At 37.7% G+C, this 27719-nt stretch overlaps 1 protein-coding gene across 4 annotated transcripts in view; it reads right to left on the reverse strand.

Moving 5' to 3' along the window:
- Positions 1 to 25676, reverse strand: part of col16a1 (collagen, type XVI, alpha 1) — a 76837-nt gene extending 51161 nt beyond the window's left edge. For 2 of the 4 annotated variants that reach the window (XM_084130683.1, XM_084130681.1), the window contains exons 1-8: positions 25410 to 25676; positions 19922 to 20015; positions 13851 to 13919; positions 12759 to 12876; positions 6965 to 7088; positions 5541 to 5822; positions 4936 to 5016; positions 1513 to 1587 (exon numbers count right to left, since the gene is read on the reverse strand). In XM_084130683.1, the coding sequence (XP_083986809.1) occupies positions 1513 to 1587; positions 4936 to 5016; positions 5541 to 5822; positions 6965 to 7088; positions 12759 to 12876; positions 13851 to 13919; positions 19922 to 19997 (825 nt within the window). In that variant the 5' untranslated portion in view covers positions 19998 to 20015; positions 25410 to 25676. The remainder of the gene's footprint in view (positions 1 to 1512; positions 1588 to 4935; positions 5017 to 5540; positions 5823 to 6964; positions 7089 to 12758; positions 12877 to 13850; positions 13920 to 19921; positions 20016 to 25409) is intronic. The other 2 variants (XM_084130682.1, XM_084130680.1) reach the window with 1 other exon arrangement.
- Between the last annotated feature and the right edge of the window lie 2043 nt (positions 25677 to 27719).

The raw sequence follows: 27719 nt of genomic DNA on the forward strand, positions 1-27719 counted from the left end.
TGCTCGCAGCGCCTGAGAAGCCCCGTGGTGAGGAGCAGAGTTCGCTCAGAATTGGAGTAAATCACTCCGCAGAAGTAACGGTGCTTCGTCTTCTGAGAATATAGTTCCCAGTATGTATACGGTTAAAAGATGGTTGTGCCTCATGTGACCTTGTTATTCGTACACGCTGTGACTATACAAATCACAACATGTAAATAGGAAAATGTTGGCGTTATTCTGTCACTTATTGGGAGCAGTATGCTAGCTGTAGCCGTTTACCTCCAGTCTTTGTGCTAAGCTAGGCTAGCGGTGGGTGCGTCAGACAGAGTTACAGCACGCACGGAGATGAAAAAGGTATGTATGGACTTATCTAACTCTGGGGGATAAGGTGAATAAGCTAAAGTCCCAAAAAGTCGAAGTGTTCCTTTAAAGTTGTCCCTTTTTGAGGGTCAGTAAAAATGCATCGTTTCGTGTGTGTCCCTTAAAATGCAAATGAGCTGCTGCTCTCGGCACAGAGGGCGGAGCTTCAAGAGCTTGTGTGTGTGTGTGTGTGTGTGTGTGTGTTTGCAGCTCCGATTACCTCACACAGACAAGCACTAAAATGTCAGAAACTGTTCTGCCTTTTATGTTTAAATTGGAGTCGGACAATGATGGAGAGACTCAAGAAGAAGTGACAACATGTAGAATGGTTTCTGAATGGTTAGTTGATTAATATATGTTGCTGATGTGGAGTTAACTATCTTCAAGTTATTGATTAGCATATTCTGTCATGATAATCTATAAATCGCTCTTGTGGGAACTGTTTGTAAGATGCCTACAGAGTGACATGATATATTGCATTTGTTTTACGTACTGTATTGCATGTGAAAAGACGGATGCGACAACTTGAGCAGACTCACAAATGTGCTCTACTACAACAACTCTTCCTCTTCTAAACTTGGACTGCATGTTCCCGGGGGAGGGGTTTATGTAAATTTTAGGTTTCGTGATGTCACTAACCTGGGAGGAATGTCGTGTAGTCCCTACCAGCCATTTGTTGTTGTCCTTAAAAAACGATTTCTTTAAAAGCAAATATCTTCCTTTGCTTTGAACTTTGATGTTCATATGTTGTTTGTGCTCAAACAGCAACATTATACACTGACTAAAGTTAGAAAAGTGAAATCATAATCAACCACCCCTATAAAAACACATCCCGAGGCCTCTTCAACATATTCCATTCCATTGCATTCTTGTTGCTTATGAATGCATCCTGTTTGTACGCCCCCTTAATAGCTCCCACTGAGAGCAAGTACATGTGTGTCTTCAAACACTTCAAACCATCTCAAGATCAGGATCCCACATTCAATAACTAACAACCTCTCTCTTAATTTCTGTAAGATCTATTCATTAGAGGCCCTTGCACACTTTCAGTGGCTTATGTTCAAGAGCAGCATCAAGAGATCTTGTTGCAAACAAATGAGTTTATGTGCTGTATCTCAATAATAACATCCGTTTTTGGTTAAACCGATTTTTAACAATTTAACAATACTTTACCTGAGAGAAGGGATTGGGCACGAACTCCACTTGGTTCTCTGCAGCTCGTCGACTCTTGGGAGCATCTGGTGGGCACTATGGAACCACAAAGGTCACAAGTCAAACCAATTTGATCCTTGTTGATACTGTTAAAGTCCCCTTATCATGCTTTTTTTTTTATCTCATGCATCAGATACTACCTTTCATGTAGTGTGTAACACAGCTGTTTGTGTAATGTAAATGTCTGTAAAGTTGGTCAAAGTGCACGATTAATGGAGTTATTGTCTCCCAAAAAAAAACAAGCGATTCTGAACTGAAACAAGTCATCAGTAATTGCAGTCTTACTGGAACCCATCACCATCATTACTGTTAATATCACGGTGTATACAAGTGCTGAGGAATCCTACAGAGCCAAAATTCAGATATGGTAATAGCCGTTTTATTTCTGACACGCGCTGTAAGCGGTAGACCAAAGACAAGAGACTTGGCCATCTGACCAATCAGAGCAGACTAGACTTTCAGAAAGGAGGGGTTTAGAGAGACCGAATCCTTTATTAAACCTTTTCAGACAATGTGAGAAAAGAAGTGATACTGCAATGTATATTATGAGAAAATGAAAGTGTTTATATTACCTTGGATACATGTAAACCTATTGTAGGAGACCTCCAAAACAAAATTAGGAACTTTTAAAATAGCATAATGGGGCACTTTAAATAAAATTATTTCATCAACTGAAATAAAGCTTAAATAAAATATAAATATTAGCTGAAAAACATCAGAAATTAGAAATGTTACTAAACTAAATACCTGAAATAAGTTTAGGTTGAAATTACGACACGACTAGAAAGCTAAATAGCTAATATTAAAAACACTAAAACTAATAAAAATGACAAAAGCACAAAACTAAATTTCATAAAACTTAAACTGCAAATATAAAAAATAAAAGCTACTTCAAAATATGAATACATACCATAATAGTACATAAATAATACAGAAAAAAATGACATTGGATTGTACTGTAAATCAAAAATCCTTCTCATGCACAATTCCTGGTATTGATACTTTCAACAAATGTGGTCTTTGAAGAAATCTGCGACCTAAGACATCTTTTCCTCTGCGTCTCAAAGATGTAATCGCTAACTCCTCTGCTTTAAAAAGCCATGTTAGAGCACATGCTTTTGGGGGAAATAGTTGCTCTTGTTTCCATTTTAAACACTGCTCGCAGGGAGCTTTGAGCATCCGCCTCAAAACAACAGAGCACAAAGAACTTTGTTGGCTTACATTCACAACAGAAACCATGTTTTAGTCACATGGACTTAATGCTATTCGTATCTTACCTCACAAACTGGCAGGTAACATGTAAAGGGAATAATCACTGAATCACCTTTTCAGACTAAAAATGGTCCATCTGGCTCACAACTAATGATATCTAATAGTTCTTGGCTGTGAAATATCCTCTGATTCAAAATTGCAGCAAATTCAAAATACCAGCTCAGAGTTGGCTGTACCCATTCCCATGTGCACTTCCTTTGTCAAATAAGTTTCACAGGTGACATTTCCTGATCTCTACCTTCTTTACTATTCAGTCTGTGGGTGGCTGGATGCTTTTCATACAGGCTGAAGTTATCTGCAAATGTGACACATTCCTGTGAGCCGTTTTGATTCAGCAAGTCTTGCCAAAGCTCTGATCAATTCAGAAAGGAGAAACGCACCAAATTCCAAATCCTCAAATAAAGCAGCACTCCCACATCGATGACTCAGGCGCTGTTCCTCCACCACAGCTGTCCCGATGGAAGCTGAGCCGCTGCTGGAGCTTGATCCATCAAGTACAACTACAACAATGCTTTTTTGACAGAAAGAACGCATCCATTCCCTTAGCAAAACATGAGCTTTGCCTCCGCTGTGTGATCATTGAAAACATGTGCAAGTGTTTCATCAGCTTGGGTGAAATATTACTTTACAATGCTGGGAAAAACACTCACCTTTTTTGATATATTTTTTGATTATATTTCTTTTACCTACATATACTTGGTCTGTGGTAGGTTCAGTCCCTTAGGGTAAACCATCCAATGGTTTATTGTACATGCATGAGACCATACATTGTTAAATGACTCTGTATAGGAATCAACTTTTACTTTGTTACAAAGTTACTTTGATATTATTCATATTCAGAGAAGCAATTCACCCAAAAAAAAAAAAAGAAAAAAAAAAAAAAGAAAGAAACATTTTCTCTCTAACTTATTTTTCTCTTATTTTCACAATTACAATTGGTTACACTTTATTTTAAGGGTCCTTTTTACTGTGTAATTATACATTTAAGTACTGAGTAATATTAATTAAATACATGTACTTACTTTAGAGTTAGGTTTAGGATTAGATTTGGTTCAGGGTTAGTTGCATGTATTCAGGGCTTGACTAACTTTTTTTTGCTCACCAGTTAGTGGTTAGTGGTTTTATTAGACTGAAAGCATTGCAGGTGCATTTTGAAATGTTTTAGAGAAATGTTTAAGTAATCAGGTCTTTTTATGTGGGAATAAAAATATACAATAGCCTTTAAAATGGCTCAAAATACATATTTGATCAAAAATATAGTAAAAGCTGAATTTTCAGCAGCCATCAAACAGAAAAAACAAAATACTATTATAGCAATTATTAATATTTAGAATTAGCTTTTATTTTAAAATTTCCGTAATTAGTAAATAGTCAAATAGTAATTGTGTTATGTGCTTTTGACATTATTAGTTTTGTATTTTATTTCTATTTAGGTTTTTTATTTTAGTAATTCTAGTACTTCAACACACTTACTTCAGTAACCTGCAAAGGCAATAATTTCTATTTAATTTGATCTAATTTCATCTAATATTTATATTTCATTTTGTTTAAGCTTCATTTTAATTAACAAAAAATATTTTAATAGTTTTAGTAAACAATAACAACACTATTCCTTAAATTGTCTAATCAAACAGCTTAATTCAATAGTTTAGTTAGTTTTTTCTTGTGTAGTTGCCCAAAAAATGCAGACAAACATTAATTGAGCCTTGACATATCCTTTATGCAACAAAATTAAATTATTGAGAGTGATTTAAATCAGACAAATTAAATGTTGATAATATGAAAATGGCCAAGTCATTTCCTTTTGTTACAGTACAAAATCTACCAACAGCCTTGGATAAAATGTTCTATTTTTTGTCCATTCAATAAACATTGTCCAGACAAGTGTTGTTTTTGTTGTGTACATCTCATTTTAAACTGGAATAGGTACATCTTTCCATTATATTGGCCGTCATGCACCCTGCTTTCTATATAGCAGAGTATACAAAGCCATTTAAAAGCCCATAGCGGCCAACCACTAATAGAAATGACCTCACCACACCAAATATATTTGATATTTTGCTTAATACCATGTATAAGAGCATTTTCTGAGGTTTTAACAGACATTATTACCCGAGCTCCAGGTATCTCACAGCAGGCCTCCTGGATAGCCAAAGAGGGGTCACAATACACCATCACTTGCTGAACATCAATCTAAAAAAAGAGAAAAAGAGAATGCATATTAAAAGCAGACCAAGAACAGAGAGAATGAGCTTTTTAAATGCTGGACGCCCCCCCACCCCCCCCCCCCCCCCCCCCGCTTTACATATGACCATTTACATGATCATTTCGCTAAGTGGTTGGATTAACGAACTAATTAATTAGTAATGGATGAAGCTCGTTTAGGCTACCACGGGCTGTTCTTTTCATCTTTTTCGAGCTGAGTGAGCTCAGTAGTGTTAGCCCTGAAGAGAAACGCCTGTAGTCTTCCTGTCTCTCATACATCCACAGACACACCCCTGCCACATTTCCCCTGCAGACAGGATGCCTAAGGCAAAACCTGCGGGAAGCCAGCTTATAGGAAACTTCTACTTCCGACTACTCTATTAGCATTGTAGCGCTTAATTAACAGAGGAGCTGGAAGCTTCTGCAGTCATTCATCTAATTGACATCCTTGTACTCTAAGCCTTGTAAAAAAAAAGGCTTACAACATTTGTAGGATCACCAGAGGTCCTCACCTCCACAGGGGCAGCATCAGTAGCTCTCATACCCAACAGCGTGTGTCCATTGATGGGCAATTGGCCACGGAGCTCCAGAGGCTTGTTCTCGATGGAACTGCAGTCCACGTGCAAGGAGGCCGCATTACTCTGCAGGCTCAGAGCCACCTTGTGCCAGCGCATGTCCATCAGGGATTCCACACCGTCACCTTCGAACACGCATCCCACCATAGACCCTTCGGGGTCAGCCCCTCTCGCCCGCAGGGCCAGGTTGCCATCTGGACCATTCCAGTCCAGTGAGAACTAAATAAGTGTGATAAATAGAGAAAAAGAGCGTTTTATTTATAAAATGTGATTTGGTTGAAGCTGCAGTACAGGGTCCAAGCTTTTTTCCTATACGTTTTTTGGTCATTAATATTTCTTTCAGTCATGTTTTTTATTGTTTCATAACAATAAACTACCGTTCAAAGGTTTGGGGTCAGTATGTTTCTGTTGGGGTCAGTAAGAATTCTGGTAATTTGAACTTTCTATTCATCACAAAATCCTGAAAAAACAATGCATCATGGTTTCCACAAAAATATTAAGCTGCACAACTATTTTCAACATTGATAATAAGTGAACAAACTCCATCGCACACCTGCAGGTGATAGGTGCGTAGGATAACAAGACCAAATAGGTAGGTCGTTTCAGCAGATAAGGAACTCCCGCACACTATCGTTACTTGCAATTAAAATGAATATTTATTAACACAACGTTTCGGTCACATGACCTTCATCAGGAATGATGAAGGTCGTGTGACCGAAACGTTGTGTTAATAAATATTCATTTTAATTGCAAGTAACATTGATAATAAGAATGTTTCTTGATCAGCAAATCAGCATATTAGAATGATTTCTGAAGGACCATGTGACACTGAAGACGTGAATATAATTCAGCTTTCCCATAACAGGACTAAATTACATTTGAAAACATAATCAAATAGAAAAAAATATTTTACGCTATTACTTTTTTTACTCATGATATACTCATTTTAAGATTAAGTTGCCTGTCTTAAGATGACTTTATCTTTATATAAAAAAAAAACATTTTTGTACTTAACTTTAACTTCTTTTATGTATGGGCCAAAGCCAAATTTCTCTCATAAAAAGACAATAACTCAAACACAGAGTTAGTTTTCAAAACATAGTGTTAGTTTCTTGCTGTAGCATAATAATCAAGCACTAGCTTGCTGAAATTGAAATATATTTTATTAAAAGCAGGATACAAGAATTATATACAAGTGTCACGGTTAAGCGTGCTAACTTCTGCACCACTCAGTCCGACACAAAATAACAATATCTAACAAATAATCAGCGATTAGAATTTTATGATTTAACATGCTGCCCTATAATTATCAGTTCCTGAAGACACAAATCTATAGACTTGAGGGGAAAGTGGACACACACCTGAGGATACCCGTGTTCATCGGATATCTGGAACAGGTAAATGTTGTCATTCAAAGATTTCTTCTTCAGCAACATGGTGAAGACCAGGGTGAACTCCTCTGGAAGTCCATGAGGAAATACTTGACTGAGGAGACAAGCATGTGGTTAGACTGCAGCACACGAACAAACAAGTAAACGTGGAGCAGGTGGGTTGTAATAGTACATAATCAGTCTGAATGGTAGCAGTAGTGGGAGCATCTCTGTATTGAAGGTGCTGTGGATACAGATAGAGGGATAATAACCCCTGACACTAATTTTGAAGAGAAATGCAGCTCAGCAATCCTCATCTTCATTCTCGACTATCTCTCTCTAGATAAACAGTTTGCCTGCCTCTTGGTGGGTCAAGGGCAGACAAACTCCAGGAATGTGTTTACCATCCCAAATACACACACACACAGTGTGAGAGTGCTGAAAAGTAATAACAGTGAGGCTGGCCTCCTTAAGGAAAAAATGAAATCAGGCCCAAGCACTAGAAAGAGAGAGAGAGTTTGTACAGGATGAAACTTGTTATGACAGGAGGTGAGGTACACATTGTTTTCAAAGATTTCTTGTAGATATTACTGAACAAAACTACTCCACTGAAAGGGCCATCATAAATCAAAGATTAACGATTTTTCATTTAATTATTAGAGATAGCAGATCTGAGACACTTTATAGAATAGAGGTGCGTGATTTATTGGTGGCCAGTAACAAGGAATGTTCAGTTATTATTATGGAATGCCAATGGTGGCATTACAGCCATTTTTTAGCCGATAATTTGTTACAGAATATTTGATTGCTGCATTTTCTTTCATATAATATGTGTGTAAAGGGCCGTACACACCGGGACGAATATCGGCGCGCGTTATTCGCCAGCGTTTTTCAATGCGTTTTTTGTGTTCACACCCAAGCGATTTTCGCTGACGATGAGCCGAGTGAACATGCAAATTCATTCCCTGACATTAGATGGCGCTTAATGTAAAACAGAAACATAACAGTTCTCTTTTATCAAGATTTGTGTAGTCGCTGTCGCGTTTGTCATATAGCTCTTTATGTTCCGACACCAACGAGACCAGCAGCTCTACATTCATCTTGCCTCGCATCTTTCTCGTCTTATTTCTTCCCAGCAGTGTAGACCATAGGTGTAGACGCTACTTGGCGTCTATCTTCTTCGCCGTTACGTATGTGTGCTCGGCAAGGACGTTTTGTGTTTGAGCGCCCCCAAGTTGTGTTTTACTGTAACTTCAGAAGCTCCAGACACATGAGCAAAGGCGCCAATCTCATTGGTCGATAGTTTTTGACGCGGCACGTCAAACCAAAAAAACGAACCCGAGGCATTTTAAAAAAAATGACGCTTTTACACATGGCGTTTTTCGCGTCGGTGTGCACACTCACATTGGCGCCCTTTGTTTAGTCATGAGGCGTTAAACGTTGGCGAATATCGCGCGCGAAATTCGTCCCGGTGTGAACAGGCCTTAAGAACTAAAAAGCCTCATGTGCACGGTGTGTAAGTGTGGCCTTTAAAACAGCAGTGTAATATTTCTGTGTTTTTAAAATTGCTTTAAAACTTTTGAAATGCAGCACGAGCCTTGGGTTTATATTAGCAACGAGCAAAAAATTTGCATTTTATATTAGCAACAAAGAGTTAATACTCTGCTTAACTCTGTCAAGCATTTCATAAAGAACACACAACAGTTCACGCGTTTTTTTTTAGTTTTTTTTTAAAGAAATTAAAATTCATTAAATCGTTCAAAAATTAAAAAGACATTTCTGTCTTGACAATTCTCTGATTGTTTGGCATGGTAATGGATAGGACAATGTTGATATGTTTGGTCTTGGCCGAATGGATCTGCTACACTGCTGCTGCTGCAGAGCAAGTACGGGACTTGCTATTGCCAATACATACACAACACATTGCTATGAGAGAATAAGACATACTGTTGCTGTACAATAGCATGCATGAATTAACCAAAGCAAATCTATACAGGTGGTGCTGGGGAAGGTGAAGGGTTTCATAGGCTACTGATACAGCAGGAACCAATAAGCTATAGTCCTATAGAGAATGAAGTGATCGCAAGCAGACTGAGTTAAGGACCAACCTATCAGTCTGCGCCATCTAGAGTTTCAAGACAGAACTTTGTATAATGTTAAAAACTATTTCTACTTCAAATAAATGCTGTTCTTTTTAACTTTTTATTCATCAAAGAATCCTGAAAAGAAAACTGTTTTCAACATTGATGATGATAATAATAAAGGTTTCTTGAGCATCAAATCAGCATATTAGAATGATTTCTGGAGTATCATGTGACACTTAAGACTGGAGTAATGGGTGCTGAAAATTCAGCTTTGCCAGCTCAGGAATAATTTACACTTTAAAACAGAACAATATATAAAAAAATATTATGTATATTTTTTAACCAAATAAATGTAGTCTTGGTGAGCATAAAAGACTTATTTCAAAAACATTCAAAATTCAAACTTTTGAATGGTAGTGTATGTGTGAATAAAACAAACACACTTGTTGCAGACCTTTCCAATGATGTAAAATTCATATTGTGATTTGTATGGTTTTTCAACAAATCCTGTAATAGTTATTGTGAGCATTTTTCATAAATTTAAAACAGAACATTTCTAATTTGTTAGCTAATTAAAAATAATTTGTAATTTCGCCTATATTAATTGTAAAGAACGGTGCTTTTAAACAACACTTATTAGGTGTCCAGTGAGTAGTTTTAATTAATTAGCTAATTAGCAAGAAAACGCAAAATGCTTCATTATCAGGATCAGCTACAACAAGCTGCTGATTATCTGTTATTCTTATCAGCCCCCAACTTTACTTCTTCTCGAACACAAATACAAAGACATGTGTAAACACACTCAATCTCTCTCCCAGGTGAGGTGAAATCCTAGATAAAGGAAAGCAAGAGGTAGACAGTTCTATTACAGGCCAAGTCTAAGCTAAGAGAATGACTAACACAGAGGTGGACGAACAATTTATACACCATCTGCAGCTATCACATATAAGAGACCAGCTGACAAGACTTTACATTACACTTTATCTCATAGAAAGAGAATATAGGAGAGCATTTATGTAGGAAGAATCTTGTCTCTCTCTCTCTCTCTCTCTCTCTCTCTCCTCTCTCTCTCTCTCTCTCTCTCTCTCTCTCTCTCTCTCTCTCTCTCTGCAGTAAGCCGGCCATGTCGAGTGAGTTTCAAGTGTAGGCTCCGCTCTCTTTCTCTGGCTGAGAGATGAGATTTAGAGCGGGAGAAAAAGAGCTCAGGTTTCAAATGGGGAAAGCACCTGGGGCTCTGGAAAACCCATTCTTAGAGAGGAACTCCCTGATGATGGGGGGATTTGGGTATGTCTGTGTGTATGTGTATGTGTATCTTTCAGAAGGTCAAACCGTACAACTTTCCACCAAAAGACAACTATTAGTGCAGCTAAAAGAGATATGAAATGGAGAAAGAAGGCATTTTGGACACTAACATATATGTGACCCTGGATCACAAAACCAGTCACAAGTCGCACGGGTATATTTGTGGCAATAGCCAACAATACACTGAATGGGTCAAAATGATCGATTTTTCTTTTAGGCCAAAAATCATTAGGATATTAAGTAAAGATCATGTTCCATGAAGATATTTTGTAAATTTCCTACGGTAAATATATAAAACATTTATTTTTGTGAGTGAATGCAGCACAATCGCGAACATAAATGGACAACTTTTTTCAATATTTAGATTTTTTTGCACCCTCAGATTCCAGATTTTCAAATAGTTGTATATCAGCCGAATATTGTCCTATCCTAACAAACCATACATCAATGGAAAGCTTATTTATTCAACTTTCAGATGATGTATAAAGTTCAATTTAAAAAAATTGACCCATGTGACTGGTTTTGTGGTCCAGGATCACATATTAGCAATTCTGACCACATTTTGTGAAATTGTTGAGATTTTATTCTGAAACTCCATAGAGTTTCAAACGATGCACTATATACTCTTCTATTCTATTCTGATAGTCCCTCCATTTTGATATTCTGTACTGTAATGTCAATGTGTCATGCAAAGTAAAGGGATTAATTCAAACTATAGTCTTACATAGCCTGATCTGTAGTCTTTAGTCTTACATATACTTTATAATCAAACAATTAAAACAGTGTATTTTTGAATGAACGGTAAATTGCAGAACTGGTGCAAACATATCCACATCGCTACGATCAGATGCTTTCTAAACCGCTGCTTTCTCACTGCTGTCATTTTGTTGTGTGTTTATTTTGTTATTGAGAGGAAAGTGCGCAGCACATATTTACATATTCATTTAAGCGGCGCTCTCAGCAGCGTGGATGGCGTCTCGATGTTCATTAACAGTATGTCGCTGCAAAGGTGGGACACGTCTCATATAAGAGATGAGTTGATGGTCTCGCCAGACTTAAACCAAACATCTGGATCCAAATTCCTAACCTTTAATTAAGTAACATTTCTTGCAATGCACCATCAGCACAAAGATAAGCTGTGTCAAATCCTCATGTTTATTTGCAACTGCCAAGCTGCTTTCTCTAAAGAGAGTGGCAGAGAACAGTTATCATCTTATGACAGGGAGATAAACAGCTGCTCAATCACTATTAGAGAAAAAAAGATCACGTCTAAACATCTGAATAATGGATAACTAATATTTTTGAGGAATATATGTATCCAAGCATCCCATAGAATGTGATGAAACCAGTGTAGCTATTTGGATCTTATTTTAAAAACTCATTTAAATGATCAGAATATGTCCCACTTTGCTTGTAGTCACCATATCTTCCTTCAGAAAAATGTTAGAGGATTGTTAGAGGATTAACACTTATTCGATTAGCATGAGATATAAATCTGAAAGTTAGCCTGTACAACACAAAGTTATCTAACCTCCTCAGGGAAAAGAAGTTCTCCTGTCCAAATAGGGTTTTTGAAGGACATCATTTTGTGTGTGTGTGTGTGTTCATGATATACTGTATTCACTACAGATTGATGACAGAGCAAGTACAAAAAGAGTATAAAAACGCTATACAGTCCAGCACAAAAGCTTCAGTATTACTCTTCTGACCTATTTGGCTCAAACACTCAAGCTCTCATTTCTGTTAAGTCTACATGAGAAAAGAGTAACAGGAAATGCTAAGGAAGCTGATGTGTAGTCTAAACCAATGCAAACTGAACTTCTCATCCCAACATAAAGTACAAAGAACTCAGAGGAAACAGAACCCGTTAGCTTATATCAATGAGATTTTTCATCTATGCGCGGCTCAATAAAAGCATTGTCATAAAACGGATTGTTACTGTGGCTTGAGGTCTCACCAAAAGCACTTAAAGTTATTGTTAATAAAAAATTTAACAGCGTTTCTCCGTAAAAGCACAAAGCAGCATGTAATCTGCTGAAATGTTTATTTGCAGAGAGATGGACGTAACATAAGGAGGAAGTCAAAATCTCTCTGGTGACATTATTGTGATTCTTTCATGATGCTACTGTAAATGTTAAACCAAATAAGAGTCAACAGCCAGGAATTCAAGGCTTGTACTGACCTGCTAATACTTTGGTAGTTCTGCAATTATATTTTATTGAACTGCATTGCTTTTAGAGGATGAACAGACTCCATAGTCTGAGAGAGAGTGAATTATTTTATTTTTTCTATAGTAGACCCTAAAGGGTCACAGACAGAAAGACAGAAAAAAACATTCCCTCTGTCCAAAACTAGAAAATAGATAAGACAAATAAGAAGAGGAAAGGTAAAACATTTACTCTGTAGGTTGGATGAGTTGGACTTTCCCAAGGCGAAGGATGACAGGCCCTCTCAGATTTCGGATCTTCTTGACCTCGCTGTTCTTCAGCAGGGAGAAACGCCGCGCCAGATTGAAACCTGCGGATCGGACGATCAATCCATTTACCACCCAACAGGCTAATGAAGAGTGTGCTGCTATTTGACATGTCCTTCGCTATGTATCATCTCTGCTGTGGCAGTTTTCAATTCATATAAGGCCAAAGGAGGAATCTTAATACTGTGAGTATCTATATCTTTCAGCACATAGACAGAGTCTATTCCTTAGACTGTTTTATGAGCAGTTGGACTTTTATTAAGTGTATTAAAAGGCTGGAATGATTACAGTGAACATCTTTCCCATTTTTGGATATACAGTGTGCAGAAATAATGTAAGTAAGATGCAGCACAGCCGAAGGGAGAAGAAGCCAGTGTTGATAATAATAAGGAAAGCTTCTTGAGCATCAAATCAGAATATTAGAATGATTTCTGAAGGATCATTTGACACTGAAGAATGGAGTAATGATGCTGAAAATTCAGCTTTGCCATCACAGGAATAAATGACATTTTACAATATATTCAAATAGAAAATAGTTTTTTTTTTTTTTTAATTGCAATAATATTTCACAATCTTACTGTATTTACTGTATTACGATCAAATAAATGTTGCATTGTTGACCATATATATATATATATATCATTAAATTGATTGTAAAAAGCATCACAGCAAGAACAAATCCAGTGTTTCTGCATTTACATAAACATAAAATCATGAGAATAGGGATAAGTTTGCTCAAAATGAAAAGCGTGTCAACTCACCATCATTTCGCTCAAACTTCAAATGCATTTTGAGTCATGATTTTTAGTGAATGATATCTTTAATACAAAGCTATGATGTTGCTTTAAAATACTTGGAAGAGTAGTTTTATATACTTTTAGAGCTAGACAACCATCCAGCAGAGCAGGTTGGACATTCAACTAAACATCTTCTTTTGTGGCATGACTTGAGGGTGAGTACATGACAGAATTTTCATTTTTGGCTACTTTAATGAAGGTCCATATGCAGCAGTCTTTACCTGTAATGTTGTGTCTGGCAGCTTGAGGAAACTTCCAGTCTTCTACCTGTATGGACGGGCAGCTGACACCTGTAAAAAGAGAGAAGCAGTCAAGTTGCAGCAGATCTTGTCCTGCCAACCGTGAAAGGTTTTGCAAAAAAAACAACTTGTACAACCAATCATGAAGTGCCCTGTCAAAACTTAGTCCTGAACATGAGGTAAAGAGTTGAGCCATTCAAAGATTGTGTGAAGGAGGCAGACACCACCTCACATATAAATGGAGCTAAAAATAACTTGCTTTTCTCTGGGGGAATCACTCTCCCAATCTCACTGCATGGTGGCAAAGACAATGACAGGTGGTCTGAAACACTCTCTCAACTGATGGGCAACATATGAAAAAGCTCTAACAAAGTTCATACAATCCAATCAATTCCTAAAGGATGAAATCAAGTCCCACCCCAAAATTTTTTTGTCATTCCAGAAGTCGTTTCACTCAGATATACATCACATAGGGAAGAAAAGACTATTGCAACTTCCGTTTTATGGTGACTTTAAGGGGGCATTATTGGCGGTCCTTGCTCTTTTGGTGCTCTAGATGAGAAAAGACATGAACAAATGGGGGAAAAAAACCTTTTTTAACTTTAAGTTTGAACTTGTTTAACATATAAAGAAAAACTGCAAGTGAACAACTGAACTTGAACACCAAGGTTCACCATCCATTTTTATTTAATAAAGTGATCAACTTTTTTCACCTGTTGTGCAACTTGATGTAAATAACTTTTTAGGGAGGAAGTTACATTTAAAACATACTCAAAATTTTGAATGGGCATTATGACTCTGTATTATGTCCTAATACTTAATGTATCCGCCGATACGATAGCCGATTACTCAGAATGATATCTGCGATACTGATACTGATTTTGCCCTTCCGTAAAGAAATAAATATCTCTCATAAGTTAACTAATGCTGTAAACTACAGAGAACACTCTCATTTGGTATATTACTAGCTATATTAGAGGTATTTTTTTAAAGCCCAACTATTATAGTAAACTGCTTTGTATTTTCAGTATATTAATTACACAAATAAAAACTGAAATGTTTGATTACAACGAACTCAGTTGCACATTAGGTAGTTTACATTTAAACACTTGTCTCCATGAAAAATGTATTAAAATATACATATATAATTAAGTAAATAAGCTCATATCTACTGTTTTTTTATGGATAACTAAACTGGGAATATTGGATAACTTTCCAGAGGTAAATGCAATGTTAAGTGACATATTGTTCTTTTACTGACGTCTTTCCACGGGTGAAACACTGATTGAGCGATGACATGGTACATTTTGGTAAGTTGTAGTGTATTTTTCAACATACCTTTTGATATCCCTGCATGTTTATCCATGCTATACTGTAACTGTAACTAGTGGAAGAAAAGACTCGCGCTCCTCCACGCTACTTGAACTGAGGCGCTACGATCTGTCACGTCACATTTAAGAGCGTCAAAATGCCATTTATTGCAATAATTTTGTGATAAAATGGACAGAATTCGAAAGCTGAGACTTTGTTTCTTATCAGAAGTAATAAAGAACAACGCTATTTACGACTATTGGATGGAAGGCGTCCTTCAAATAATGTTTGGTGTAGGGAAAAAAACGCGAACCTGGCAACCCTGGCTTGAACTACGGGTGATTGATAGGGTCAAATAGAGCTTGCTAGCAAACATTTAATTAAATTAATAAATTAAATTTAACGTCGCTGTTTTTATATTATTAACTGTCGCATTAACGTTGACAGCCCTAATTCAACAAGAGACGTTTTCTTCACAGTATGAGATGCAGTCTGACACGCTTTTCCACCCCCTTTTGATTGACAGGATATATTTTAAACAATAGTGAAAATAATTGCTTCTATTGAACGATACTGATTATTGGCCAAAAATGATTTTTTTTTTCATGATCCACAAACACTGAAAAGTTCAGTTTAGGACAAAGCATTTGACAAAAAAAAAAAAAACTTTTTCTTTGTGAAGAAGGATGTCAGAAGTGTCTGAGACGAGAAGAGTTTTTAATCAGCATGGTTTGGTTCAAAGACACATACATCAATCAAAGTGCATTAGCAAGTTACTGTAGCATAGGGAACTGTCACTTGATCAGATCAGATGAGTATGAGAAACTCGCGCAATAAAAGAGAGAAGCAGCTCAGAGCCATCTCGTTGAGCTTCTAGTGGCGGAGTAGAGCAGGTGATGGGTTTTCCAACTCGTATTCTTGCCCTGTCAAGTTACAAAGAGCTCTTTTTAAATCTACAACACCTACATCTCTCCACAGCCAACTCAGCAGATACAGAGAGGGAGAAAATGTCTCCAACAAAAACTTATCTGTCAGATAAAGAATTAATTTTGAATTGTTCTCGCATTTCCACTTTTTGAAATCAGACAGACTCGGCTAAATCCCTTTTCTTCTAGGTTCTACAAAGCCCCTCAGCTTTCACACAGCAAAAAGGTGGGATTAATATGCAGAGATGTCAGGGAGGAGATAGGAAAGCTGGAGGCGGCTCTCGCTCCCGAGGCAATGATGGAAAGTTGAACGCAGGGGGAGGAGAGGTGCATTTCAAACAGACACGTCATCAAGCATTGCAGACAGGGCTATAGAGTTTGAAGTGGAGTGAACGTTTCTGGGGTTTAGGATTTCATATGTTCAGAGTCAGCATTCTTTTAATTTAGAGATACGTAGCTGTACAAGCTGCTTCACCGTTAGACTCTTTTGAGGTTCTTCCTCAAAGTCCTTCACTTTCCAAAAGAATGAAATATAAAAATACATCCATTTTAAAGAGGGTAGAAGAAAAATTTTGGGAGAAAAATAAAAACATATCACCTTTCCTGGATTCAGTCGGTTATCTGGAAAGCTCATTATGTGAGATACTATGTCTTACCCTTGTTCAGATTCCCTCCCATGGCCTCTGCTCTATTTGTCCCTGCTTGCATATTGTTTATTGTATATTTTTAGGTCCCAAAGTTGGCCTGGAGAAACTCATTAAGGAAAAAGTCAATTGGGGATTTGCACAGCTGGGGGTGAGCAAAGACATCCCAGAAATCTACTATCCAAGCCTAGGGTAATTGGATGTGGCTGAATGTAGGAAAAGTTTTTTTGGGAGTTAGTTTGTTAGCTAAAGCAATCGTGCATCACTTCTGAGCACAGATTTACATGGTGATGAAAGGATAAATGGTGCAATCAGAACAAAAATGCACAAGGGAAAAAGTCATACAAAAGTCACATTAAAATGTGAATCATATTTAGCAAGTTATTATATTTTAGAGCATGCATGAAGTAAATAGCATCCGTTTTGATTTCATGATGACTTTAACAATGACCAAATATGGTTTGATTGAAGTTATCAATCAAATCTGGTACTTGACTGTTGAATGTTTAAAAAGAGGTTTAGCCTTAAACATAGAAAGACAGTATAATCATATTATCAATCGACACAATATTTTGGGCATAAGAAGCACTAATGGGGCCCTATCTTGCACCCAGCGCAATTGACTTTGTACACCGATGCATGTATCATTCCTATTTTGCACCCGACGCACGGCGGACTTTTCCCTCGACAGACGCATGTCTGTAAATTAGGGAATAAACTTGCGCTTCCGGGGGCGGTTCAGCAAAAAGAGGAGGCGTGTTCCGGCGCAAACGTTCCCTGGTGCTATTTTGCAGTTCCAGAAAACCAGGAAAAACCTATAGTCTAAAGTCAGTGGCGCATTTTCAGTGGCGTGTTCAGATGCTATTTTAAGGGCGCATGCTTGGCCATAATGTAGCGTGTGCACAACGCGCATACACTTTGCTTCTCTCATCTACATACAGACGCAGCAGTTCCCATTTTTGCAAACCATACATAATTACAAGGAAAAATATTCCACATGAGGGAAATCATTGTGGTGTCCATGAAGATGTGAAAAGATAGGCATACATTTAGCTTACACATTTACCAAAATTATTATATGCCTGTTTAACCGAAACTAATTTGGGTGGGTTTCTCCCATCCCCATACAATGTCACTTTTCTGTCTTTTACGGCTTTTTTTCTGTCTCCTCGGCTGTGAACCGCTCCTGGCGTGCTCCTGGCAAATCCGCCATTATAATAGCAATCCGCCATGGAACAAGCGCGCCTGCTCTTAAAGGAAATGTGAGATGATGCTCTGATTGGTTTATTTCACGTTACGCCCAAACCACACCTATGAGTAATGTAGCTACTTCAGACCAACCCATTTTAGATTTGCGTCGGGCGCAAGAGTCATTTATCCCGCCGGTATAATAGCAACAGCGCCCTAGATCCGCACACAAAGTTACTTGCGTTTCGTGTTTGATACTTGTGTTTCAGATCATTAAAATAGGGCCCATGGGATTTATATGCTAATATTTCAGTAGATGTATGGCTACATTCAGCCAGACTTGCATTATTATAATAATAAGATAAAACAGCATTATTATATAATACAATAAAAGACTGGAGGTGTTGGCATTTCTCACTCCTGCTTCAAAACCCCACAGAGACCCAGCTTGAGAAGAGCTTAACAAGCAAAAGTGCAAAAACAACATGCACTAGTGTAAAGTGATGAATGATAACAAGCAAGTCCTTACATAGTTTAAACTGGAGATTCTGCCTCAAAACAAACAGGGCTTCTCATGTTTCCTCACATTATTAGGGCACAAGCCAGTCTTGTATGAAACCACTAGCCAGTAGTTTAAGAAGGACTTCAAAACTTCTGAAACTTCTTAAAAATGAGCCTAATTACACTGAGGATATAAAGTGACATGCGGAAAAAAAAATTCAAAGTATCAATACTGAGGGGCCCCCACTTACAACTCAATTCTGCTGTCTGAAGGGTAATTTCCATAACCATATTTTTGAGACACAGCCCTGGCAGTCTGGAGAACAAGGCATGGAATCACCCTTAAAACGCTGAGCCATTTTCCACAGATCCTTGTTCTTTCATGATTTTTCCCCCTCCTTTTTTTTCTTCATTTTAAGTAATACCAGAGCTTATAAAAGTTTGAAAGGAAATTGTAAAATAAAGAACAATGAGTATGGTTAACACAAGTTTGGTAGGCATACAGATACTGTGTTCAGCACACAGCAATATGCACAGAAGGCTTCACTAAAGAGTGCATTCAGTTAAACAATGAAATGTAGTCAGGCATTCAGATTCATTTGGAATATGACAGTATATACTTCCTCTTCAAGATCCATCAACTTAGATTTGTTTGCTCTCTTAGTTCACCAAAAAATTAAGCTTCTGGCATCATTTACTCACCTTCATGTTGTTCAAAACGTATGACTTTCAGTATTTTTTTCAGTGAAACGCAAAAGGAGATATCTTACAGAATTGTGCTGGTCGCTCTTTTTCATGCAATTATGATGCTGACTGAGACTTTTAAGCTTTATCAAGCAAAAATACAACAAAGCATTGTAAAAGTAGCCCAACAACTGTTCCAAGTCTACTGAAGCCATATGACAGGAAAATAATTAATTTTGACATCTGCTTCAATTCTATTAGATGAGTTTTTGAGAGAAGCTTTGACACATGATTCATGAATGAATTTTCAGTGAATCCCTTAATCTGGCTGCTTGCTTTGATTCTGAATGCTTTGTTCATGAATCAAAGTGGTTCTTGAGTTCAACTGATTAATTTATCCATTCTCAGTGGTTCACTAGTTCAGTGGATAACCACTTTAATGTCTGTTTCAAACACAAAACTATGGTATGATGAGACTTGGAATACAGTAGTGCACAAACACTTTTATTGTGCGTTTGAAGCATATCATGCTTTCTGAAGCTTGAAAGTGTCAATCTCCATGGGTACTAACAATGTCGACCAGCAGGCTACACTTCTTAAAATGTCTCCTTTTATGTTCCATCAAATCCTATGTGTTTAGAACCACATGCAGGTTAGCAAATGATAGCAGGATTTTAACTATTCCTTTAAATATTCATAATGTTATGTTGGAAGAAGTATGAATTAAACATATAGAATCTTAGCTGTTTGAACTAGCCTTTGACAAAGTCATCTTTTGATTTGGAGACCAGGCTCTTACCTTCAGCTGATGCCAGTCGACCCCCGTGACCCAAGCAGATGGTGAGAAGCACCAGAGAGGAGCAGATGACCCTCATGACTCCCTCCTTCAGCTCCTAACCATGATAAAAAAGAATAAGTGAACAGGTAAAGAGGGAAACCAAGACTAATGTAAATCATCAGAACACAGATGAGTTATGAAATGCTGTAATGAGCTCATTCTTAAGGTGTGTGCTTTATGACACAGCACCATTTTTTTCTTTTACATTTAATACCATACGTCTGCAATAAAGGAGCTTCTAAATAATTGCTAGAAGGTGTAAGAAAGCATGCGGGAGCAGTCATAATCAATATAGTGGTTAAAGGCCAGATTAATAAGGGTGCCTATAAGGTTGGATGGGTGCTTTTAGAGTAGAAAATGTGCTAATGATCCGAAGCATTTCCAATAAAGCTTTGTAACCCATGACGTTTGATGATTATCATTACGGTGCCCATCTGTCCCTTTCAGTAACATTATCATCTCTCACATACACAGAAACACAAAGCTTCTCCACAATTAATGCTGAATAATGCACAGTATACTGCCTACCTAGGCTACTATTAAAATTAAAATAATAATAATAATAATAATATGTGAAACAGAAGCCATTATTCCACTCTAAATGTTTCAAACTCTGCATGAACTCATCACGTTTCATGTTTAATTCTTAAAGAGGTGTCCAGATTAACTTAAAAAAATAAAAAGGTTAAAAACTAATTAAGTCATAAAAAACATTAAACATGCAGCTTATTTTACTTCTGGTTCATCCATCACACTGGAAATTAAAAAGTAGAGCATATTGCATTTTGGGTTTTCTATGGAAGCTTGTTTCCGCCACAGAATAAAACATTTTAAAAGATAATTGCGACTTTTTATCTCAGAATTGTGAGATATAAAGTCAGAATTGCATGATATAAAGTCATGATGTAAAGATCTAAAGTTATATATGCGTGATAATAATGTTATAAAGTCCAATTCTAAGGAAAAAAATACTTTTTTTCTCAGAATTGCAAGTTTATATCTCGCAATTCTGACTTTATAACACGCAATTGGAAGATATAAAGTCAGAATTGCATGATATAAAGTCGCAATTGCGTGTTATAAAGGCAGAATTGTGAGATATAAACTTGCAATTCTGAGAAAAAAAGTCTTTTTTTAGTTTTAAAAAAGTTTAGTTTAAAAAAAACGAAAACTTTTTTTAGTTTTAAAAAAGTCTGAATTTCGAGTTTATTTAGCAATTGCGAGTTTATATCTCACAATTCTGACTTTATAACATGCAATTGCGACTTTATAATCACCCAATTCTGACTTTAGAACTCGCAATTGCGAAACAAGCTTCCGTAGTTTTCTATTTTAATATTTTAAAATGTAATTTTCAGCAACATTACTCCAGTCTTCACTGTCACATGATCCTTCAGAAATCATTCTAATATGCTTATTTGGTGCTCAAGAAACATTTATTGTCATCATCATCATCATCATCGTTGAAAACCGTTGTGCGGTGTAATTTTTTTGTGGAAAAAGCAATATATTTCTTCAGGATTCTTTGATGAATAGAAAGTTCAAAAGAACAGCATTTCATATTCCCTTGCCATAAAATATAAGAAACTATTTTATGTGTACTAATTATTTATGTGTATTATCTTCCATATGGAGGGATTCAGCACCTTTAATTGCTTGCGACATACAAATGGAACTAAACGGAATATAAAGTATATCTAAAATGTGTTTACATGTTTTCACAGAACCAACATCACCTCACTTCCCTGTTTACAGACATGCTGTTCACTCAAAGTGACCCTCACTGGCGTGTCTGGACATGAACCTGTCAGAGTGATGTATTAGTCAGAACACCCGAGGGACAAGGCCTTCTCCTCTGCCTTTAATGGCTTTCTTGTAAATTTCAGCCTGTCGGTGAAGTTTCTGCAGGCAACACCTAATCTGCATCCTCCAACTGAGGTCACACCACCTGTAGAGCTGTACCAGTTGAGACACCAAAAGTGAAGGTGTCATGCGAAATAACACCATCCCAGAGTATACACTATCACCTGAAGATGAGAAATGCTATACCTTCTTTCACCGGCTGCCCGCACGTCTGTTTGTATCATTCCGATTCAGTTATTTACAAAGCTCTACCTCGCTTCTCACCACAAAATCAACAGTGTTCTAGTAAACAAGACAACATCCATTTCAGGTGAGCGAGGCGGAGATACTCCATTACCTATATTCAATGCCTCTGGGCAATTTCTCATTACCATTCGCTTCCACGCACAGAAAAAGGAATGGAAATTAAAGCTTGTGCTTGTTTTGTTCTCATTTCACTTTGTTTGCCGTGCAGCGAGAACAGCTGGACCGCGCAGATAAAGGAAAGAGTCTCTCTCGCATTCTGTCTTGGCTCAGTGCCCGGCAATCTGAAGTGAATGTCTATAGTCAGAATGACTAAAGCACTAGTTAGGGAATCAAGTATGTGGGCTACAAACGACAATTCATAGTGTTTCAATGAAAGACTGATAGTTACAATCAATCTATGCATGCGAAAACAATAATTCGGGACCATCTAAGAGAATAGCTAAAAGTGACAATGTGCATTTTTAATAAACAAGGGCTTTAATGAGCTATTGTAAGAATGTCTACAGTCATTTTGTTTTGCAGACTGCTGACAGGAAGTAGGCTGTCAAGAAGCCGCGTAGTGTGTTGTTTTCATGTCAGAGCCTGAGAGCTCAGGGAAAGAGGGAGTGTTAACCTCTCTCTCTCTCTTCAGAAGAGTGCAAACAAGTGACAAACAGTATTCCTATTTTATATGGACCTATATAGTGCTGTCAGCTAATCGCTGATTTATAAACACATCTAAGAATCACTATTTTGGGAACGCAAGGTGCTAAAAATGTTACTGGTGTGAAAACCTAATGATATGTAAGAGCCAGTAAGAGCTAGGGCTGAACGATTAATCTCAATAAATCCGCACGCTGGCTGCGATTATTTTATGCGCAGCTTGTCAGTGGAGTGCGGCTGATTGATAGTAAATACTGCCCCATTTGAATGCCAGAGGGCGCTCTCATGCAAACATGATAAATATGCCCCGCCGCAGAAGTACAATAATGCGCATCATTCCAGGAAATCCCTATCGCTGTAGCTGAATAAACAGAAGATTGAAATGCTTTGATTAAACATGACTTATAAATACACGACTGCCTTATTCTGTGTAAGAAGGCACATCATCTCACAGAACGATGCTCAATTGTCGTTATGAAGTGAGTTTGGAGTAAAAGCATGTTATTAAATGTTGTCTGTTGTTGGACAAGAGGTTCATAAATGCTTCTCATGTTTTGGAAAGATGTTTGACGCGTGTTGTTTTTTCAAATGCACGTTAAGTGACTCAAACTCACAGTGCTTTCAGATGGAGCAGCGTTTACAGAGCCGTACATCAATGACAAGCTGCGCATAAAAAATAATCGCAGCCTTTGCGATTTTAAAATCGCGATAAGCCATCTCGATTTAAGTGCGATTACATGTAAAGTGCGATTAATCGTTCAGCCCTAGTAAGAGCTGTATGTGTAAACCTCACTCCCCTCACTGAAGAGGCACGTTAGCAACTGCGGTTTTTAGGGTCCTTGTTGGTGTGCCGCCTCCCATGCCGGGGACGCAGGTTTGAGTCCCGCTCAGAGCGGGTCGAGTAGGACCGGTTACATTTGGTGCCATGACCCGGATGGGAGTCTGTGCGTGTAAACCTCACTCCCCTGGTCTCAAGACGCACACTGGCGTCTACGTTTTTTGCCGTCCTTGTTAGCGTGTGCGCCTCCTAAGCCGGTTTGAGTCCCACTCAGAACGGGTCGAGTAGGACCGGTTACATTTGGTGTTATGACCCGGATGGGAATCTGTGCGTGTAAACCTCACTCCCCTGGTCTCAAGACGCACACTAGCGTCTACGTTTTTTGCCGTCCTTGTTAGCGTGCGCGCCTCCTACGCCGGTTTGAGCCCCGCTCGGAGCGGGTCGAGTAGGACAGGTTACACAGATACCCACATTTTCAGCACAGATCATTTGGTTAAAGGAACATGGGAGCTAGAGAGACACTTCAAACACATGCAGAGAGCAATCCTGAGAGATTTATAATCGGAGTAACATTTGTAATCATGTCTGCGGCACTGTTTAACCTTCAATTACATCTGTTTTGCAATCATTCATTTCCAAAGGAGCATTTATCTTTTTTTCTGGTGCAGCGTCTTTCTGCTTCTCACTCAAGGATACTGGAACTGGTTTTCTTGAAGCCTGGTTTATCAAACTAAATCTATTTTTAGTGCCAAATTCACCAAAGAGGAATAATCTGTGTCCACAAGTTATGTTGCAAACGTATCTTCACCTTGTCTCCCCCTGCAATTGAGCAGATGGTTTTACCATCAGATATAGAGCATGCATTTTTTCCACTCCCATGGGCTGATTTTGAAAAAAATCCCTGTGTGGTACAGAAAGTGAGCTGAGAAGGTTTAGAAAGAGATTATGAATGAACTATGGTCTGTATCAAATTTAAAAGCACCTTGCCAGAGGGTTGCATGAAATAACTGTCCTTCAGATTACACTTTGAAAGCTGCATCATGACAAGCAGTATTTGCAATGCCCATATTCGGAAGTTATCAGAGAGAAGTGTGAGATTGCACAGCTGCGCAATACAGATGCTTCCAAACCTTCCCCTCTCCTCATACAAAACAGAATCACAGGATCATGTTATTATATTCCAGACGTTATTGTGAAACGCAGCTGTCCAGATGTTCGTGTGGAAAGAGCAGCGCTCATTCTGTCTAATGCACTTTTTTTCATTTGATATATGACTTTAAACAATACTGCTGTGATTTGTATTAATGTGAATATACAAATGATACAAATATACAAATTAATATTTATCTTCGTATTGTTTGTGTTAAAATAATCATAATAAAAATATACGCAGTAAAGAAATAGCGCATCTGAATACCTGAGCGCGCGTAATCTCGCTCTACCGCTGGGGGGCCACGATTAGGGCAACAAGTCAAAAAGTTTTTACTTTTCAAACGAAAGTGGTAAAAAGTGCAAGGAAAAAAAATAGCAACTGCGTGTGGATTATGTGCCCCATTAAATTAAAACTGCATTTGAAAATTGTGTGGACATCACATTTGAATAATAAAGGAAACAGCCTAAATTAAAACGGCTATTACTAATATCTCGTATAGAACGAACAATTCCTATCATTTGCATCCCCACAAAGCATGCATACAGTATATTGATTAATAAACTACGTGAAATGTATTTGGAATAGTAAATACAAATTCAGTAAATAGGCTATAACTAATGAAAATTTTGTTAAAAAAAAAATCGATATATCCCTGAAGCCTATAAAAAGCCTAGGCTATATCTCCCTAAACTATTTCTCCCTGGGGAGTTTGCAAGGATCCTCGCCGCCGTAAAGATTCCCCATATGACCAAAACACATTATTTTACCTTCTGCGATCGTTAATCCAATGAATTATGGCCACATTAATCCACAGAAAACTGTTCTTTGTGTAATCCAGTTTGCTTAAAGAGCTTCCAAGAGTCCTCTCCTGCGTGGATAAAGTTTTTTTGCCTGGGAGTTCTCCTTCTCCAACTCTTTTCTCCCCTCCCCTCACAGTTGTTTTATTAAACTTTCCCCTCGCTGTCGTTCCTCGATGGGACTTGGGAGAATCTCCAGAATACGCGTGATGACATCATCATCTGCTCCGGTTGAGTGTGGAAACGAGCCTCGGGCTTTTCTTTCCTCTACCGCCTTCCACAAGTCCTGCTTTGTTAGATTCCTCTTTTTCAACAATGATTCCACGGCCGAGGAACTTATCTGAGGTCATGGTAATGGAGACAGCGCCGCGGGTTAGACAGGTCATCGGTGACTGAAAACCAAAGGCAAAATATTACAAACTGCTGCCACAGTTTTGACGGTATCAATATGGTATAGGCTAAACGGCAAAAAGTCGTCTGGTCCTTGTTTTGCTGTTTCAGCTTTGGCGGTAAACCATGTGGATCGAATTATAATTGTTTTCTGTAACTATAGCCTGTGTTTTTAATCGAAATAAGTTGCTGACCCTTATAAAAGTTCACTATGGTAATTCATAACTTCCTCCAGAAACATTCTCAGTGTCCAAATATGTATATTTAAGTAAAAGCAGTATGTCAAACGAGTATGATATCTGAATACACAATATTGATGAAACAATACCTGGAAGACATTCTGCATCCACTTTGAAGTGTCCAACCACTAGTCATTTTGCTTTCCCATGAGGCCATTGGAGCTGAAGAGCTGTCAGATTCAGTAAAGTCAACAATAATTAAAAGTTGAAAATTAAAAATGACATGTTTTGCTTTGCCTGTTTGATAGTTTACAGTGAAATCCACTTGCTGAAGGGTTTAGAAGAGCAAACAGAATATATTTTTGAGTATAAGAACTGAATTTTCACAAATGAGGTCTATAGGTAGCACTTTATTTTACAGTCCTGTTCCCCATACTACATATTATAGTAATTGCAATAACTTGGTAGGTACCAACCCAAACTTAAACCTAACCTTAACCCATGTAGTTACCTTATAGTACCCAGTACTTTCTTAGGTAAGTACACTGTAAGTACACATAAGTGCCTGTACTGTGAAATAAAGTGCAATCATTCATATATAGCCTACATATCTTTATTTTTTACTTAATCAATGGCTGTATGCATCTTTGTGCAGATATCACAAAAGACTATATATGATGCTCAAGGAATTAACCCTCCCCAACTTCACTCCCCAAACTGCAATTGCATGTTGAATTACTGTGTTGTAATTTAGTCAATTTTTTCAATGAAAATATGTTGCAGATCCAAGAACAGAATCCACCAGTTGCAGTCTATTCAAAAATTAAGAACACGTATATTTGAACGTTGTCATCATTGTATACCAATAGGCTGTGGGTATCATAAATTATCTTTAATTCTTAATTTTATCTGATCTTAGACCTCATAGCCACATTAAAGATCCTAAATTTGGGAAACCTGTTTGAATTATTTGGTTGTTTTGCAGCATGATAATGGGCTGAGCTCTGGATGTCATTCATGTCTAACACTTCTGACTTGCAAAGGCACTGCAGATTAGTCATGGCTTGATACAGTCAGCTTTAAACCCTGAACAAGTAAAATTTTGAGCAGCAGAGGTCTGCTAAACTACTTTTTGTCATCTTCTTCAATCTTCTTTGCACAAAGGGCATAACCTTTGACTTAACCCGCTCACAATGACTTGGTTCTCTTAGAACTTTAAAAAACAGGATGTACGTGGTTGCAGCAGTGACGAGAACATCTGGAAAAAGGGTGCTTGACTATCCTCAAGTCTTCTAGACTAGTCTAAACATAAGATATACAGTCCAAAATCTAGAATTCAGGATGTAACAGAGCGCTGAATTGGAGATGTCCATCAGGATCAATCCCAGAGAGTGAGAAGGGCCAGATTTGAAATACTAATCCTGCAGCATTGTGTTCCTCAGTTAGCCTCACCATATGAAGTCCAACGTTTCCCTCTGTGATTATGCTGTGCTGTTTGGAATGATGATGGACAGTATTGATGTCATATAATAAAATATAGATGAGATGATGTAAACTATGTTGTGAAAACATACCCTGGAGGATACAAATAAGCAGCAGTGGTGCTGGAGAACAGCCAAAACATGTTTCATCTGCAGTTTGACTATTAAATATGACTGAGAAGACTTGGCATTCTTATTCCGTCTGGGTTCTACAGTACATATCAACATTT

This window comes from Abramis brama (genome assembly GCF_963993115.1).
Source record: "Abramis brama genome assembly, chromosome: 12".
Taxonomy (NCBI): Eukaryota; Metazoa; Chordata; class Actinopteri; order Cypriniformes; family Leuciscidae; genus Abramis; species Abramis brama.